Source organism: Falco rusticolus, chromosome 2 (assembly GCF_015220075.1).
Source record: "Falco rusticolus isolate bFalRus1 chromosome 2, bFalRus1.pri, whole genome shotgun sequence".
NCBI classification, from domain to species: Eukaryota; Metazoa; Chordata; class Aves; order Falconiformes; family Falconidae; genus Falco; species Falco rusticolus.
Window position 1 is genome coordinate 92,571,728 of NC_051188.1, and position 17,824 is coordinate 92,589,551.

The 17,824-nt window shown below is 38.1% G+C and overlaps 1 protein-coding gene across 3 annotated transcripts in view; it reads left to right on the forward strand.

Annotated features, from left to right (window-relative positions):
- CTPS2 (CTP synthase 2) overlaps positions 1–17,824 on the forward strand; it is a 74,032-nt gene that overhangs the window by 39,186 nt on the left and 17,022 nt on the right. For all 3 annotated transcript variants that reach the window (XM_037377289.1, XM_037377288.1, XM_037377286.1), the window contains one exon: positions 15,953–16,049. In XM_037377289.1, coding sequence (XP_037233186.1) covers positions 15,953–16,049 — 97 coding nt within the window. The remainder of the gene's footprint in view (positions 1–15,952; positions 16,050–17,824) is intronic.

The window sequence follows — 17,824 nt, forward strand, 5'->3', positions numbered from 1 at the left end:
GGAGAAAGCCATGGAGGTCATTTTGCAAGACGTCCTTGGTAGCAAACGCTGAATTTCTCTGTTCATTTTTTTTACCTTCAGCAGTCTATAAAAAGCCTTGCTGGCCCGATCAGACTCAGCAGCACAAAATATGGAGGCAAAGAAATAAATAGCATAGCGGTAAACACCTTGGAGCTCTCCTTTTGAGTCAGAGAAGGAGGTGCTTATGCGAGATGGTTGAGCTCCAGCAGTTGCTAATTCTCAGAAGTCTGCAAGCATGCTATGCCATGTAAAATCAGATTATTAGTTGTATTCTGGGATATAATTTATTATCAATGTGAAACATAACAAAAGTGATGTTATGAAGTAATGGCTTTGCCTTTGGTGTACAAATCCCTCATCTGTTAGCTCTTTGATGTGTTGATTTGTAGATATAACAGATATTTGCCAAATTCTTTCCAAATGAAGACTGTCAAAATTACCATGAACAACTTCGTTTCAGTTCTCTCTGATATGAAAATATGGGACGATGGAAGCAAAATGCTGCTAGAGTAGTCTTCCCCCCACCCTGTCGTTTGTCCAAGTCAGGACTTACCTTGGAATATAAGGGAAAACCAAAGATTAAATCAGAAGGAACTAATCAGGCTTGCAAGAAAAGTAACCGTTGTCTAACTGTAATAATCAGTTGTCTAAATATTTTATATGTGGTTATGGCCTACTGAAAGAAATGAACTTACTGCTACTTAACAAAAACTGGAGTCAAGAAAGAGTAGGTAGTGCTTGTGTACCTAGCTTAATTTTAGATTTTCTAATTACCAAATGTGAGTACTAAATCAAACCCAAATTATAACAAATTCAATAAGTAACAGCAGTAGTAGTTTAGAAGGTCTCAGTTTACACTAATGAATCAAACGAGCAGTTTATAAAACAACTGTAAAACCAACTTCAAAGAAGTAGATTTGCATTTTGTTATAAACCAAAATTAACAAATTATCCATGTCAGTCATACCTTGTTTCTTAGTTGTGCTAGTGAGGAACCTGACTATCAATTAAGTTTAATTTAAGATTCAACCTTAGAGCCAGTTTCATTTGTTTTAGGTTAGTGACTAATCTTGCCTTCAACACAGAAAGGCTTTTCATTTCTTTCTTTTTTTCTTGTAAGACACAGAACTTCACAGCTAAGCTTTAACAAATTCAGCTTTAAGAAGTTTCTTAGGACTTAGAACCAAGAGTGGAGAAGATTTTATAGGAAAGTTTTAAGTGTCTTTGGCTTGTAAGATTGTCTGCCAGGTGCCATGTGGAGCTCAGCCTTAAAGCTAGCATCAGTTTGAAGCAGACCTGTGTCACCCCAAGACCCCTGTGCATGCTATGTGTCCTTTGTATGTCAGAACTGTCAAAACATCAAAAAAGAAGAAACATCAGTTTTCCTCTGAGACATTACTGAAGTTGAGTTTTGCCTATCACCTCTGCACATTCACCTTCTGTTGTACGTCACAGGCTAGGATTAACAAGCCCTAATATCTAGCTATGAAGAATCTGGAAGTATACATTTTAAAATAATGAAGATATATGTATAAAAACACTTGGTGATTTTTGCATTGTGGTTAAAAGATAATATAGATTTAATTAGCTGTGGCTTCCATTGGGATTATTGCTTGGCCTGGTTAATTATAGAGAGCCTGTGTAGCGATCAGAGATAACTTGCCATGAAACTGTTAACATTGGTCTTCACTATGAGGAGGAAGCCCAACAGTTGCCCAAGAGCCTGGAAAAATACCAAAGCCTCAGAATTGCTCAATCTGTAAACTGAAAAATAAGTTTTGACAAATCACATCAGACATGCTGTGTCTGCAAACAACACAGATCAGCAACCATTGCTTTCTTGCACAGCTTGACTTTGGGCAAAACTTTTTTGTCTTGGGGTAAAAGAATATTCTAGACTTTCTCAGAATAATTAATTTAAAGTAAGCTAATTAAGAGTTCTTGCAAGGTCTGTGTTGTCTTGCTGTTTCTCTCACTTCAAATGTGGAATTGTGAGTGATGGTATACAGAAACAATATGAATTCTGTAACACCAAATAAATTACTGTTTTTGAAATTCAATATTGGTAGCACCATTACTTGGTGAATATATTTATATTGGCAACTTCTCACCCAACTTAACTGCTTTTTACCTGTGATTTCTGAGCTGCAACTTAAGTGACAAGACACATTTAATTGTCTCTGTCTTCTTGGGGGCATTTAGAGAGCCAGTACTTAAGCACACAACTGAAAAAGTTTCTAAAAGTTCTTTCATCAGTGAATTTTATTTCTTCATTCTACCACATCCTTGCAAACTCAGCAAAACCTGAAGTTTGAGTGACAAGTAGCACAGGGAGGACCTTTGTTGGAGATAATGAATTAAAAGGAAAGATCCCTGCAGTCCTCATAGAACCCAGATGGAACTGATGCAATGTATTTGTGAGCTGCACACACCTATGGTTATACCACAGGTAGGCAATGAGTTTTAGTGTTCTCCAGTGCATTTGATGGTATCAGCTTTACTGAAGAAAAGCATACTGGGTTGACTACAGCTCCATCTAGACCAAAGGCCCATTTGGCCCATCACCTGTCACCGTTGTCATCTATGAGTAATCTGTGGAAAAATATAGTAGAACAGGTATAGAATGATGCTTCTCCAGTATATTTTCTCGTTTCCTACAACTTACAGCTCAGATGTTTTCAAGACAGAGAAGACTGGAAGGCCTAAACTGCACAGTATAAACTGTGGTCAGCACAGACATCAGTTTTACAATGATCTCCTCAGTTGTGGTCTGTCTTCCTTTCATAATTGCTTATAATATTGACTAGCTTTTGACTGTTACTGAGTGTGGAACTGACATCTTCATAAAACTATCTATTGTAGTCTCAAGGTCCTGCTCCTGAGGGGCCGTGATAAGCTTAAAGCCTGTAACTGTGCTGTCAAATTAAGCTTCTTTTATCCCCTGTGCGTGACTGTATTTAATTCTGCTGAATTTAACCTGGCATTTTGATCACTAAATTTCACAAGGACCTTTTGCGATTCTTTGTAGTAAGACTTCATCCCTATTACCCTCAGTGAATTAGCTATCATCAGCAGGCTGTCACCTACTGTTCGTTCTTATTTCTTTTTATCAATTATGTTGAATGTACTATTCCTAGAGCCTTGTTCAACTCTACTAGTGACTTTCCTCCACTGTGAAAAGTTGCGTTTTCTTCTACCCTTGTACTTTTAACTGTATTTTGTGTGTGTGTGTTAATCCCATAGCTGCTTAGGTTTTTTATAAGTTTTTGATGATATGTCTTACATATCTTTCTAATATCTGTTAGAAATCAAAGTGGACTTTGATTATTAACCAAATCTCCTTTATTCACATACTTTTCCTCTGAAGAACTTCAACAGCTAGGTGACAGACAGACAACCTCTCTTTACAAAAATCTTTGTTGGCAGTGTCCCAACCTGTTAAAGCGGCTCAGATGCTGCCTACTTCTACATTTTTGTTAAAGGTTCTGTTGGGTTGCCTGACATGGACATCAGGTGTTTCAGACTGTAGATCTCTGTATCTCCTCTGAAGCATTTGCCAGTTTGGAGTCTTTCGGTGACAAGGCTGACAAGGCTGATGAAAGGTTATTCACCACGGTTACTAGATCAGCTTTTCACCCTTCAGTTGCTTCAAAATTGAGTGAGTGCCATCCAGTTCCAGTGATTTCTTACTATTTTGTCTATTGTAACATTTATTTTTTTTTATATATATATATATAAAAGAAGTTTTGTAACCACTTCTTTTAACTTCTATTTGAGATGGGCACATCAGTCTCCTATTAAGGTTTTTAGTGTGAGAATGTCCTTCAAACTCTTTGACAGTGCACACAAGCAAAATGCTGACTTTTTTAATGCCATGGTCCTAACTTCTTTAAGCATGAGTTTTATTTTATTTTTTTAAATTCTGATAATTGATTAGCTTTACAGGAAGACTTTTATTCTTAGATAGAAATGAATGGATATAATTTACTCTTAGTTATCGGTATCTCTTACTAGTTGCTTCATGATTTTTTGGGGGGGAATAATGATTTGGTATTTATATATTTAACTTAAAAATATTTGTGTTTCTTTATCTGCATTTGGACATAGATTTAGTTTTTGTGAAGGATGCCTTCTTGCTGTTAACTTTCTTCCTTTCCTAAGGTTTTCTTCATAAGAAGGATTTTCCTAAATATAGTTGCATGTTGCATTTTCAGAAAGTCTTTGACCTTCTCAGTACTTACATAAGGAATGATGTGTAACAGATTGTAAAGCAAATAGGGATATTTATGCTATGTACAAAACAATTTTTGGGCTGAAGTGGGCATAGGTGAGTAGCTATCAGTGGCTGATTCAACAAGCAGAGAACATTTCTTTTGTGGAAGACTGTATGCCCAAGTCTGTCTTGGTAGTGCTACAATCTATTTGAATAGTGTGTCACTTCAGTATGGACTGTGGATGCTCTGGGGTGGTGTATATAGTGTTGACAAAGTATGGAAGTGGAAGAGGCCATTTACAAAACCGTTATGTGCAAGCAGGTTGTATGTGTTAGGGCAGAGCAGCACTGCTTGCTTTATGGCTTGGATGAAGATTTCAGGTTGCCACATGCTTTGCAGTGATTCTCCAGCTGGAATGTATTGGCCTGTGGATGTCCTCTGCCCCCCCCCAGAGAGAAGCGCTTAGGTGGCTCCCTTGAATTATCTATCTGAAAGTTATGCAGCCAAAGTTATGTGAGGTGAGTCCCACACACAGGAACTAACGCGGAAGTGCTGTGGTAAACTGGTTCCTCACAGGTGTCCTGTTTGGCAACTTAAAAATGCAGTACTGATCAATGAAATAAAGCAGATGTGGAAAGAGGTTGTCCAGATCCCTTAATATTGTGATGATATCACTGAATATAACACCTCTCAAACACATCTTCTACCCCCCTGGCCCCAAAAATACACCCACACAAACAAGCTTGCAGAAGTTATGTATTAAAAAAAATATAAAAATTAGGAAACATGAGGTAGATTATCTGTATACTGCAGTTCACATGTTGAAAGCTACATGAAATCACCTCCAATATTCTGAATGCCACTTCCATAGAAGTTTCTTGTACCTAGATAACTGACGAAGTCACATTAAGACACTCTCCTTGTTAGATGCTCACCTGGGAATGTGTGAGTTTCTGTATTGTTAGCTGCCTTGTTTCTAAAGTGTAGGAATAAGATTAAGTATCACAGAAGTCCTGGTTCTGCTAGGTCAACTAGATCACTTAATCTGCCTTATTTTTCTCATACCAAATGGAGGTAATGAAACACACTTACCTTTGTAAAGTGGCTTGATACCTGCAAAGGAAACATCTGTGCAGCAGTTGAGGACTTCAACCTTTTTCACAACAGCCCTGTAGACAGTCAGGAGCGAGAACTGGAATTGAGTGTGTGGCCAAGTGTGCATGGGCCAGAAAAACCTGAGGAATTCGGATCAGTTGCACAGCTGTATTGGGGGCTGTATTTAATGAGCTGTGAGAGGCTTGTTCATTATGTTCTGAGCTATGTAATTTAATTAAAACCAAAGAAAAACAATTAGCCAAAATTTTATTTTTAATATACATTCAGCCCTCCTATTAAATTGTCTGTTGAAAGTGAGGTAGACGAATAATACAAAGGTTTCCCCAAAAGGAATACTTTTTTATTAAATGAGGTTTTCTATTTTCTTAATTCTGTATTTATTTGCCTCCTATCCTTGACTTGTATTTGGTGATAAGATATTCCATACTGTGAAGTTAGATGTTGAACAGCAGAACTGCATTTGCAATGTATTCAACAGTGATTCACTGTAGACATGTGCCTTTTAGCTAAAAATTGTTTCTTATGCTGACTTCTCGTTCTGCCATTGACATAAACTATTAGAGGTGCAGGTAAAGGATAAAAATGATTTTTGTATGTGCACCATTAAATAACTGATTACTTTGCAAGGTTGTCACTGTTCTGTGTTGATTCGTATGAGAGCTCGCTGCTGTGCTGGCTGCATGTTGTGTGATACTGTGCTGGCTGGTGACAGAGACTAGAACTTGTGCTGTGTTGCAATATCTTTTGCTGGTTGCTTGGTAAACATTTGTAGCATTTGAGTGGATCATTGCATTATCTGTTGAATTGATCTGTGCCTGGCCACCCACACTTTTCACAGAAGATGTCTGAATTATGCTGGGTGTGCTCATCTGATGTCATGCTAATTAAATGGCTACTTGATTTGTGTTAGTATAAAGGTGACGTTATTCTATAAATGTTACTTTCTTAGAAACAATACTGGTAAAATATTTCCTGTAGGATTTCACTGTCTTGTTGCCAAGTAAGAAATGATCTGAAGATCCGTTTCTGCTCCTCTCTGGCCTTTTTGCTAATGGTCCTCCACAGGCATATACACATCTTCTCTGTGTCTCTGTTCTTACTTCCTCAGACACGTCTCTTCCTATCTGATTATGTTTTAAAAGCGTCTACATATTAATCTCTAAAAATGAATATGTAGTCTTGCAAGTCTGGTTTTATGATCCATTAGCAAACAAGAACTGCACAGGTATGTCTGTATACTGTCATGTTAACTCTGGACCTTGCAGTTGAATCCAAGCATCCTAGTGGTGCTCACGGGTGCCGTGTTGGGGGAGGAGGTGATTAATGTTTGAGTTCTGCTGATGTAGGTGACATGGATGCAAGTGGTCAAGCCACTTGTCTTTTTAAACACAGTCTGAACTTGACCCCTGATACCTTTATAAGCACAATTAAGGAAAGCAAATTCCAAAGAATCCTTGTCATTTGATGTTGAAGGGGATAGAGTTAATGTGGTAGGTAGGGGTGAATCACAAGGAATGCAAAATTAAATCAGGATCTGGACAGTGACGTTTATCAGTTTTTTGAAGGAGGCATAACAGACAAAGCAAGACAGGAAAGATCCTGCTCAGAAGGAAGACATCATGGTTTCTGCGTGAAATAAAAAAGATTTGGATTGTAGATCATAAGTCTTCTACCAGAATTCAGATTCTTCCTGGCAAGATGATCTTTGGCCAGCTGAAGCTTTGCTGAAAGGAAACAGGAAACTATTAAATGTAATGTAGAGCTTATGACTCAAAGCATCCCTGAAATGGCTGGCAGAGGTGATTAAGGTAATTAATCTCTCCTATGATATTAATATATATCATTCCTTTTTGTTTTCTGAAGCTGATGAGATGTGTACTGTTATTGGATAGACAGTAATGAAGATGCCATGGTACTTTTTTGCAAGATAATCTTAAGTGGTTAAAGTTGTATGATTGTAATTATCTCCTTATGCTGTCTTCCTTTTTTGTTCTAATATCGTTTACAGTATTCTTAGGAAATCCTAGAATTAAAAGTCAGTGCCTTGATTACCGTTATGTGATATCCAGCACTTGCTTTAGTTCTCCCAGTTTTCCAGCTGGAATGAGAAATGCTATGATGTATGTGTGGGAGGGGGCTAACAACTTGTGGAAGTAATCTCCACTACTACTATTGACTTTGTGGGGGAAAGAAAATCCAATTATTCATTGCTGGAGAGCTTTCCAGAGGACTAGATGTCCATTCTGTATGCCTAATGAGATATCCAGCATTCAGATTATTCTCTGTAGTTTAGGAAGAGTTACAGGCATGAAAGACTAGATAGGCCAAGGTATCTTGGGCATGCCGTGGAGGACAATAGTAGCTAAAATTACAGTGATTGTACCAGAGGCTTTCTGCCTAGAATTTCCCTGTTATATGTCTGTTCTGCTATTAGTCTATAAGATGATCATTACTAGAATGTCTTTAGTAAATTAAGTGGGAGGACCACTAAGTAGTGGGGTGGCCAACTTCAGTTCTATAGGTCCTTTCATTGTGTATGCTTTTGTTATGGGGAGCAGCATGTTACCAGGGAGTAGAGGCGGGGGAACTGGCATAACATTTAAACAGGAGTTAAACCAAACCAGAAGCTTCCTAAGAGGAAAAGAGGAGGAGGGCAATACAAAACCACATATAAAATATTTCAAGATATTTACACAGTAGATGTGAATCTCTGTTTAAACAGTAAAAATGATCCTGCTTGCATTCCAAAAACAGTTACTTTAGCTTGCACAGTGTTGGTCCTGGTTGTGATCCTTTGTGAGATGCCATTTCAAAATGCAGAAATGAAAACAAGGGGATAGAAGGTAGGAAGAAGCATAACTACTCTAAATTAGTATGAGAACTACTCTAGCTTTCATTATCTACATTTCTTCATTATCTACATCTACCTTCATTTCCAAAAAGTTTCAGCTTAAATGTAAAAGAAGAGTCAAAAAGAAAATAGACTTGCTCATCAGAACTAATTGCTTCAATTAAAAGTTACAGTGGTTGGCATGAGCTGGTTTTGTGTGGTTTTGCAGAGTGGACTCAGCTGAGCTGCTTGTTAAATGAATTAGGTTGGCGCAAGATTTTGGCACTGGGAATAGAGTAACATTTACTTTCACACCTGCCTGCAGTTGTCGACAACTTTAGTGGGATTTTTTTTGCAAAGATATACAACCTGCCAAATACCTTGTAGAAGTTTAACATGTTTGCTTAGGAGTGTCTTTAAAACATTTTAAGATACTCTGTCACTACTTTACATTTACTTGGGATTTTGGATCGTATTGTATTTTTTTGTTCTTAGAAGTTAAGAGTTAAACATTATGGAATTTTTTCTGAGTAAGTGTATTCTTTTCTGTTCGGCTGATTTTCATACAATGTCCAACTATCAGATACTAATTTAGCTCAGCTAGTATTTTCTTTTTGATGTAGAAATGTCAGGTTTCAAATTCTAGTGTCTGTTTCAAAGGGTGATCAATCAATTGTTAAAGCTCATGGTCTGCTACTGATCTTTGGCCATGATATGAAGCATGTTATTCTAATTGGAAAGAGTGGTACTGGGCTGCTTCCTACATACCTGTAACACAGAAAACCTTATGGAGCTGGAATCCTTTATTTCTGTTTCATTCATTTACTCCAGATTCTAAGTAAGCCATTTTCGTGTGGCCATATCAAGCAATGTGGTAGTATATTGTTTTTCCTTCTGTTTAAAACTTCAGTTTAATGATATACTAATCAAATGTACAGTAGCTAAATCTAGTTGGTGAAAACATTTTAAACTGCATGAAGTTGTTAATCTTAGTCACGCATGTGCTGTCAGATCATGTAAAAATGATTTATCAGGCTGAATCGCAGACAGAATAAAGCCATTTCTCTTAAAACACAAGTTAAACCACAACAAGTACAGCTATGTTTAGGTTTATGTTTTCATAACTGACATAGATTTCAAGCTCTAGATAGTGTTTACATTTCTTTCTTCTGGGAGTAGAACTCTTACTTCTAGTCTCTTTTTCAATTTCAGAGTACAGTATTAGACCATTACCTTACTTCTTTTCCTATTCAAATAGCTATCCTTTCGATAGAATGCTTTTCCATCTCCAATAAATGAAAGAAATAGTCCACATGTATTTTATAATTGATATTTTTATTTTATAAAATAAATTTATTTTCAATTGCAACAACTGTTACATTTTAGCATGTGCACAGTGAATAAATTTCAATAAATTTGTGGCAGACGTGCCTCCATATCTGTCTTGGCAGGCCTGAAAAAGGAGGAGAGCTTACAAAAAATAATTAGAAATAAATGGCTGTGGCTTGCTGTTCTGATTAGCATTTGAGAGCAGTTACTCAGAGGAAATCTTTCAACTGATCCAGGACCTTTCCAGGGATTTTTTCTCAGCAATGAAGTTAGCAGGGAAGCACCACAACAAAAGTACCTTCCAACAAGAATAAAAATTAAACCAGGGCAATCTATGATTTTCTGCTTGCTGCCCACTCACTTCCTTTCTAAAAGAAATGACTCAATTTTTGCATCCCTGATCATCAAGTACCAAATCACCACCAGGCAGATGTGGAAGATGGGCAGGATATCAGGATGATTGGTGATACCGTTCCGTGAGAAGGGTCAGTGGTTGGAGTCCACGCAGTCTTACTCACTCACAGGTCTGAAAGTGGTCTGATTATGTTAGGGAAATGGGATGGAAAACAGTTGTTAGTTCTCCTTGTCTTCCCTATGAGGATATTGATTTTATGGCATGAATGGAATTTCTTCAAATAATACTAAGGTAGCACAGGTCTTGGTACTGAGCATTGCCTGGAAACTGATAACAAAAATTCTCCTCAGCGAATGTCTGGAGTAGTGAGCACCTGAAGTAGGCAATCCTCCTGCCTTACTTTCCTTGAAGTAAGCAATTTTCCTTCTGCCTTGCTTGCTGAAGGCAGAGATAACTGATAATGAAGTGATTCTAACACAAGTTACCTTGTTAATGAATGAGAAATAAGCGGAATGAATGCTTGCTCGTGTGTGATAACTCAGGGTAGAGGAAATACAGAATATGGTGGAGAGTTTTGAGGGTAAAACGTGCTGTGTTTTGTCTCTGCTAAGGACAATTTCATGTCTCCTTGGCTGCTTTGCATAGCTTAGCATGTGGGGCTTGTCTATGGCCAAGTCTTCCTTGGCAGTTGCCTGTAGGATATAATCCTGCTCTGAGTCAGCAGCCATCAAGCATACTACTGCTTAAACAATCTCAGGCTGTAAGTGTTTGATTATCTCTGTCTCATCTTTGTGGCTGGGGTGTTTGATGAAGGGAGCACCAGGCTCTGTCTCCCTCTCTAGGTTCTTCCCTCTGCTTTAGAATGCTCAGACACAGACTTGTTTCATGCCTTCCTCCTGCTGGTACCTCACGTGGATTTCAGTGAATTTGGTAATGGCAAAATTTCACCTAGTACTAGCAGTTTCAGCTGGAAAAGTCCCTCTCAAAGGCACTGACAGAGTTCTGATTTTTTAATAGATGTATGTGGTAGGAAGGGAAGGATTTCTCTTAGCTACAGACATGCTGATCTTTCTGAAATTAAATTAATGAGTATTTGGTCATTAACTGTAATGCAAGATGGACCAGCCCAAAGCCTGAAAACACTCTTACATTTTCTTTTGGTTATTCAAGTCTGTGGTAAATCCTGCACTTCTGGCATGGCATGACTGGCACTCCAGTGTATTTCTATAGCCAGCACTTTTTGACCCTGTTACTTCTGCTAACACTAACAGTCTGAAAATTTCTGCTTGATTAAGCCTTTAAGCTGACTCTGGGACATGTGGTTGGAATAACTAGAATGAGTTCTGAAATGCTGTTAAGCAATATCTGTATGGGCTTTGCATATCAGCAGCTCCATTGACTTTCTCAGTTCACTGCACTATGCTTATGAGTAAGCACTGTTTAAAATTAAAGAAGCTACACCCTTTATGACTTTTTCTGAAGAAAATGTTACAAAACCTTCTGTACCAGAATTTCTGCATATTCAGGAAGAATCCTTAGAGAGCTTTTAGGCCTTAATTAAATAAATGCTTTAAGGCAATTACTTAATTCTAAAATAGGAAACAACAGATCTCTGGAAAAGTGGATTGCCCAAACTGGGAAATGGTTGACAGTAAGATGTTATGGGACTTTTAAGAATTTAGGAAATTTAAGCTGATATTTGTTGGAATATTTGGATAATGTGCTGTAGTTTAGTGAAGAAAGGACAGGATTTTTCAAGCTGGTTACTCCTATGACTATGTAGCTGCATGAATTAGCTGCGGATAATTTCTGCTTTGATCTTACATATGATGATGGGCATCTTTATGAAGGCAAATGTTACTTCGGTCAGAGTAATGGAGCACTGAGTAGTCTGAAATCTGCAAGTGGCTTTATGGAACTAGTTCCATCGTGGAGGGCTGAGTGCTTTAGATGGATGGGCAATGGTGGGGTGTGCTTGGAACTAGGATATCTTTGGGGGACAAGGGAGGAAGGGATTCTGGCAGATACATGATCCTTGCACCCTCTTTCAGTAATTGAAATAAAACCTGGTTTTGAATGAATGGGGAATAGTGTCTCTTTGGTTTCTTTGCCAAGTTGGAAGCTGTCAGTACCATTCTTAGTGTTGCATGTGCCTATTTTTTCTTTAAGATGTTTGTACTATTGTTTCTAAACAATAGTTTGTAGGTGGCTGGGTCTGTTTATTCATGCCACATGACTGAAACGGATCAGATCGAATCTAGCAAGTATTAACTAGTCCTGCAGAGAAATTATGAAAGAGTCAATAAAAGAATGGGTTCCTCTAGTTTGGGTTGAGTCGTTGTCAGTTTGTGTTGATGTTTGGGTTGTTTTTTTTCATAGCTGTGTTCAGCAGGGATTAATATTGATCAGTACTTGTCACTATTCCCTGCTTCTGTCAGCTTTCCCTCTGCAGATCTTGTGTGCTGAGTGTCTTAGAGCCTCTTTTCAGTGTTCAATTAGTCTTTAGGATCTGGGCTTCTTCTGATGCTTTGATCAGCACTTACATGTATAGCAATTTATTTCAGCAGTGAGAAATCATTTGCTCACCAGACAAGGACAGGATAAAAAGGCAAAAAACCTAAAAACCTCCTTCCAAAGCTGACTTACCAATGAGTTGTTCAAATAATGTTCCTTTCCCTCTCTCCCCACAAAAGAACAAACCCCCAAACAAAACCCAAACAGACACACCTCACACCCCACCAGCACCCCCCAAAGGTAACCACGGTAGATGTATTTGTCAAATGGCATTGCCTGACATGAGGCAAAGCAAAGACAAAACGTAATGGTCCTGGGGCGATTACTAAAATGATGGATGTCGGGTTTTCAGGGCTGTGGTTGCTCTATGCCAGGGGTCCTCAAACTATGGCCCGTGGGCCAGATACGGCCCCCCAGGGTCCTCAGTCCGGCCCCTGGTATTTACAGACCCCCCCGCCGGGGGTTGGGGGGGAAACCAAGCAGCCACAGATGACGGCCTGCCACTGCATCCGCGCGCTGGCCCCCTGGTTAAGTTTGAGGACCCCTGGTCTATGCTTAGCATTAGGGCTTGAGAGGTTTTTTCATTAGCTTTTATATGTTTCCTAAGTACGATGAAATGATCCAGGTAGTAGATTTCTGAAAGAAGATTGCAGTTCATGGGTAGTTGAAGTCCCTGTTCATCAGTAGCGTGATTTAATACTGATCAGACTGCTTTATCTATTGAATGTGCTTTGTGTTATGGCAGAGTGATCCATTATTTATTTCATGTTGGTTGTCTGATGTGCAGTATGTGATCTCTGTAAAATCTCTGTACTGTTGGGAGTTTTCAGAGATCTGGGTAAGAAAGAGCTAATTAATGCCTTATCTCTTCTTGGACCCTGCCAACTGATGCTTTTTTGTTGCTTGTGGTGCCTGTTGTTCTGTGCTGTTCTCTGCTTTTCAAGGAACTAATGCATAGTAAGAGCTGATTTATTCTATGGCAGGAAGCATAAGCTCTTTGAAGAATCTATTCAGTTGCACAGTTGTTCAAAATAACCACCATTTGAAGGTTCATCTTTTATCTGATCAAATAAATTATGTAAAATATATCAAAATGTTCCATAATATGAGTTACTTTTCCGATGCTTACTACTGTCCTCGAGCTGTAGGGCAGCAGTGCCACTTTGCTTTTGAAAGTTTCTTGCACAAACTTTGTTGCAGAGAAACTCATGTCTTATCTAAACGTCGAGGGTTGTGCTGTGATAGTTGCTGAAGTTGATCAGAGCTACAAGCCATGTCAAAAAGGAAGATCCAGAGTCAAAGCAGCTCCGAGGTATTACTTCATAAGTAGCTCCTTTCCTCAGCTGACTACAAAAGTTAACGTTTGAAGCCTTGTCTATTTTCTTACTATCATAAACCTAAAAATCTTGGGGAAGATGGAGACCTGGTTTATAATGCACGTAATCAATAACAAAACATGAACACATGCAGTAAACTCTTGATGTTGATACGCAATACAGCTGTCACGTTGGCAGAAAATATGGGTATTACCGTGATTCAGTTAGCAAAGTTAGACCAAAACGTCCTGCCCCAAATTTTTAGGAAGAAAGATCTAAAGCTGAGATTAGGTGCATTCTTTTTCTTATCAGCTGCATATATTCGTTAAACAGCTAATAAAGTGATTTTTTTATAGTTGGAAGAGCAGCATGTACTTGAAGTACTTGATAGCTGCTAGTTACCACTTTGTCCCCCTTCAACAAGAGTCATGAGCACAACTTTAAGGTTAGCTGTAGTATGGGTGTAGGCAAGTACAGTAACACCTCATGGACAACTTGGGCTTGATTTCAGAGGGTCAGCGTGTTTGACGCATACACACAGTCTGCTGTGTATGTTCTAATTGCTTCTGATGTCCCTTGTTTTTTGTGGCCACTACTTCAGGAAAAAAAGTAAAAGTAAATGGAAGGAAATAAAGGAAAAGCAGACAATCTCATGTTTCTTGAAGTAATAAGGATTCAATTAATAGCTTCTTTTTAAGTATGTGGGGTTTTTTTAGCTGAACGTGCTGCGTAGTCCTCACCTTCGTGATTTGAGGGGTCATTAGAGGATTTGTATTATCCGACTGGTTTGATCACAACTCCTGCTCGTGACATTTTCTAGTGAGTATATAGCTTATGAATAACATTTTGAAGGTATAAGGTTATACAGAGATAATTACACAGCTGAAATGCATTGGCACAAGGCCAAAGGCTAAGCACTTTCCACCATCCCTTCTAAATTGAATAACTTCACTTTATGAAGTATATCATCAGAAATTGTTTTCATTATTCCCAGAGGCCAAATTAAGGTTAATAAAAATCCAATTCCAGATTACCCATATGTGTGAATATTTGTATATTTAGGACCTTTCTTTGTCAATTACATTCCTCACAGACTGTATATATGTGAATACAGGTATGTAGGTCATCATTTCAGCTCGTGTGTTTCTACAAATTTGTACTGGTTTACCTCTCTGAGACAGACTTCTTCTAAACTCAATTGTGAGACCCAGCAGGATTTTTCAAACTGAGCAAAACAAAATGCACTCCTTCCACTAAATTGTGGTTTCTCACATTCCTTAAATCCCACCATCCTGGATTCCACTTGACTTAGATAGCAGCCATTTGACCCCCTCCACTTCAGTCCTCAGACCCGGTATTTGTATATTCTTTTCTTTAAATATTACGTTAAATAGCATATTCTTCATGTGAGGAAACACGGTATTTTGTGGGTTCTTAGGCAACCTGAGAAACCCTGTAGTAAAGGTGAATTAGGGGGGACTGTTGTTCCATTTTCTCCCTGTGATAAGTTAGTTACGTGTAGGATCTGAAATAGCACACAGACGTTGGAGTCACCTCTTACAGTACTCTGCTTTTACAACATTAGCATATAGTCTTGTTGCAGGTGCCCTCTTTTCACTCTGCTGCTCCATGCTCTCCTCTTCTTCCCACTTCCAAAAAAAGAGGACTTTGGCTGTCTTGCTAAGACAGCTGTTTCTGCCTCTTAGCATAAGAAAGAGTATCGTGTATACAGAACAGTATAAGAAAGGGCCTAGTGTACAGGAATATTTGCCTAGGGTAATCTTTCAACCTCTGTCACTCTCTGTTCAAGGACTTGCTTTTTCAGAGGTGGTGTCTTTATCACTTGGTAGATTATTATATTTTTTTAGGCATTCATCAGTTTTTTTAAAATCTGTGTACTCTTATAGGACCAAGAATAGCTTTTGGCAGAATTACCCTATTGCTAATGTTTGGTATCTTTTTTTTAAAAGAAAAGTTTTTTCCACCCAAAAAATTAAATTAAGGAATTAGTAAATTGTTGTTGATCTTAACATTAAATGAAAAAAACTTGTACCAGTTAGTTAATATCCTCAGTCTATTACAGTCTCAATACTGAGAACAAAGCATTAGAAAAACTAAAGAGAAGTGATAATTGGCAATGCTTGGAGGAAAAATAATGTTACCGTTTATAAATCAATTCAGCCTGTTATGCAGTTGTTGCTTTCTTCTTTCTTTTCTTTGTTGTATGAAACAGTATTTGAACAATTTTTCTGTACAGGTTATTGACATGCCAGAACACAATCCTGGAGATATGGGTGGAACAATGAGACTGGGGAAGAGGAGGACTGTTTTCAAAACACAGAATTCTGTTTTAAGTAAGTTACACTTCTGCTCTTATGACTTGCCTTTTGGATAGGAACTCTGTACATGGCAAAGCAAAAATGCCAGAGCATGTTTTGTTAAAGGACTGTAACCTCAGGCAAGCAGTTGGGTGACAGTTTCCCCGAGTTCATTCACTCTGATCCTGTTCCCATATACATTTACCCAGGATTGGAACGTAAAGAAAGAAATGAGAGACATCTGAAAGTTGCAGTGAAAAGGTCAATTAGAGTCCAAGGCTTTAAATAAACAATGACTGTTAAGATAATTGAAATGCATCTTATAGTAGTTTAATTCATTATTTTCTTGGGAATATCAGAGAGTTTTCTTCCTGTTTTCTTTCTGACTTGACAGGATGTGTGAACCAGGGCTTCTTGTCCTACCCTTGAAGCTTTTTGGTAGAACTAACCCGAACTCCTACCCTTTGTGCTCTTGCCTGACCTAAACGCTGGTTGTCATTCCCTAGAGTTGCCTGTACACCTCCGCCTTAAACGTCACCTGGCCTCACTGCCTTAGTCCTCACGTTGTTTGTATCCTAATAAGCCAGGCCCTGCTTAACTCCGGTCTCTGATCCAGCAATGCCTGGCTCGGCCCTGGAAACAGTCTTGTTTTGAGAAAGCAAATTATTTGTTGCAGGAAAGGAAAGTGATTTGCTATAACAAGATGCTTCAGAATGCAAAACAAAAGCAACCAGAATATAGAACAAATGACTCAATTTGATCAATATGTATTTTAAAATTGAAGTAATACTTGCCTCCTATTATACAGTAGTAATAAAGTGATGCTGTAAATGTGTAAAAACTGCTTTCTTGCCCATCGGTTAAATATGGGCATATTTCTTATATTGCTCTGCCACTGACATTGAGCTATTACTATATTTAGCTATGTTGAACTTGCGGAATGTACCCTTCTGATCCTTTAAAAATTACATCTACTTCAGCAGGAGATCAAAGTGTGATACATATGCATATTTAATGAAAAATCTGCCTTTCTAGAGAATGCCTGTGCTAGTGATCTCACTGATCTGGGTGATGCTTTGCCTAGGTGTGATATAGGTATGCATATAAAAATGTACAAGTATTTCTGTGACCTAAACACTTAAGTTAATAACAATTAACATGTGTTGTAATTCTTGACCAATATTATGAGTTGTTTAGATGACCATATTTATCAAAGACACATAGAAAGCTGATGTAGTTTACTCAGGAAATCTGATTCCTATTTCTGATGCTTTACAACTTGAAGGAAAATAATTGTTTTGAAAAGGTGGTACCTTAAGATTAACATGTATACCACTTTCTGTAAAATTGCAGTACTGTCATTCTACAATTTTAGGAGATCTTCTGGGCAGTCTAGTTCTTGTAGCAACCTTTAAGCGAGATAGTAATTCTAATGACACTAGGATAAATTGAGAGCAAAGTTTGACCTGTGACTGTAAGTTAGAGATATGATTAAATTCTGGCTTACCTGCATACCTCTAACTTATTCCTTGTTGCTCTGGAATGTCGAGTGTTCCATATTAGGTTCAGAGGACTGAAAGAGTCGTTTGGGTAATGAGATCAGGAAAACAGAAAAAAACAATATCATCTGTTTGCCATTGGAGGCCTTATGCTAGCTGCCATGCATATTCTATTCTATTAAAATGGAACAGATGCTACTAACAGGCTTCCTTCGCTGCACCTTTTGCATATAACTGTTGTAAAACCCTGAAGGGATTTTATGTTGCTTGTTCACTCAAACATTTTTTTATTTTATTTTGGGCTTTAAAATT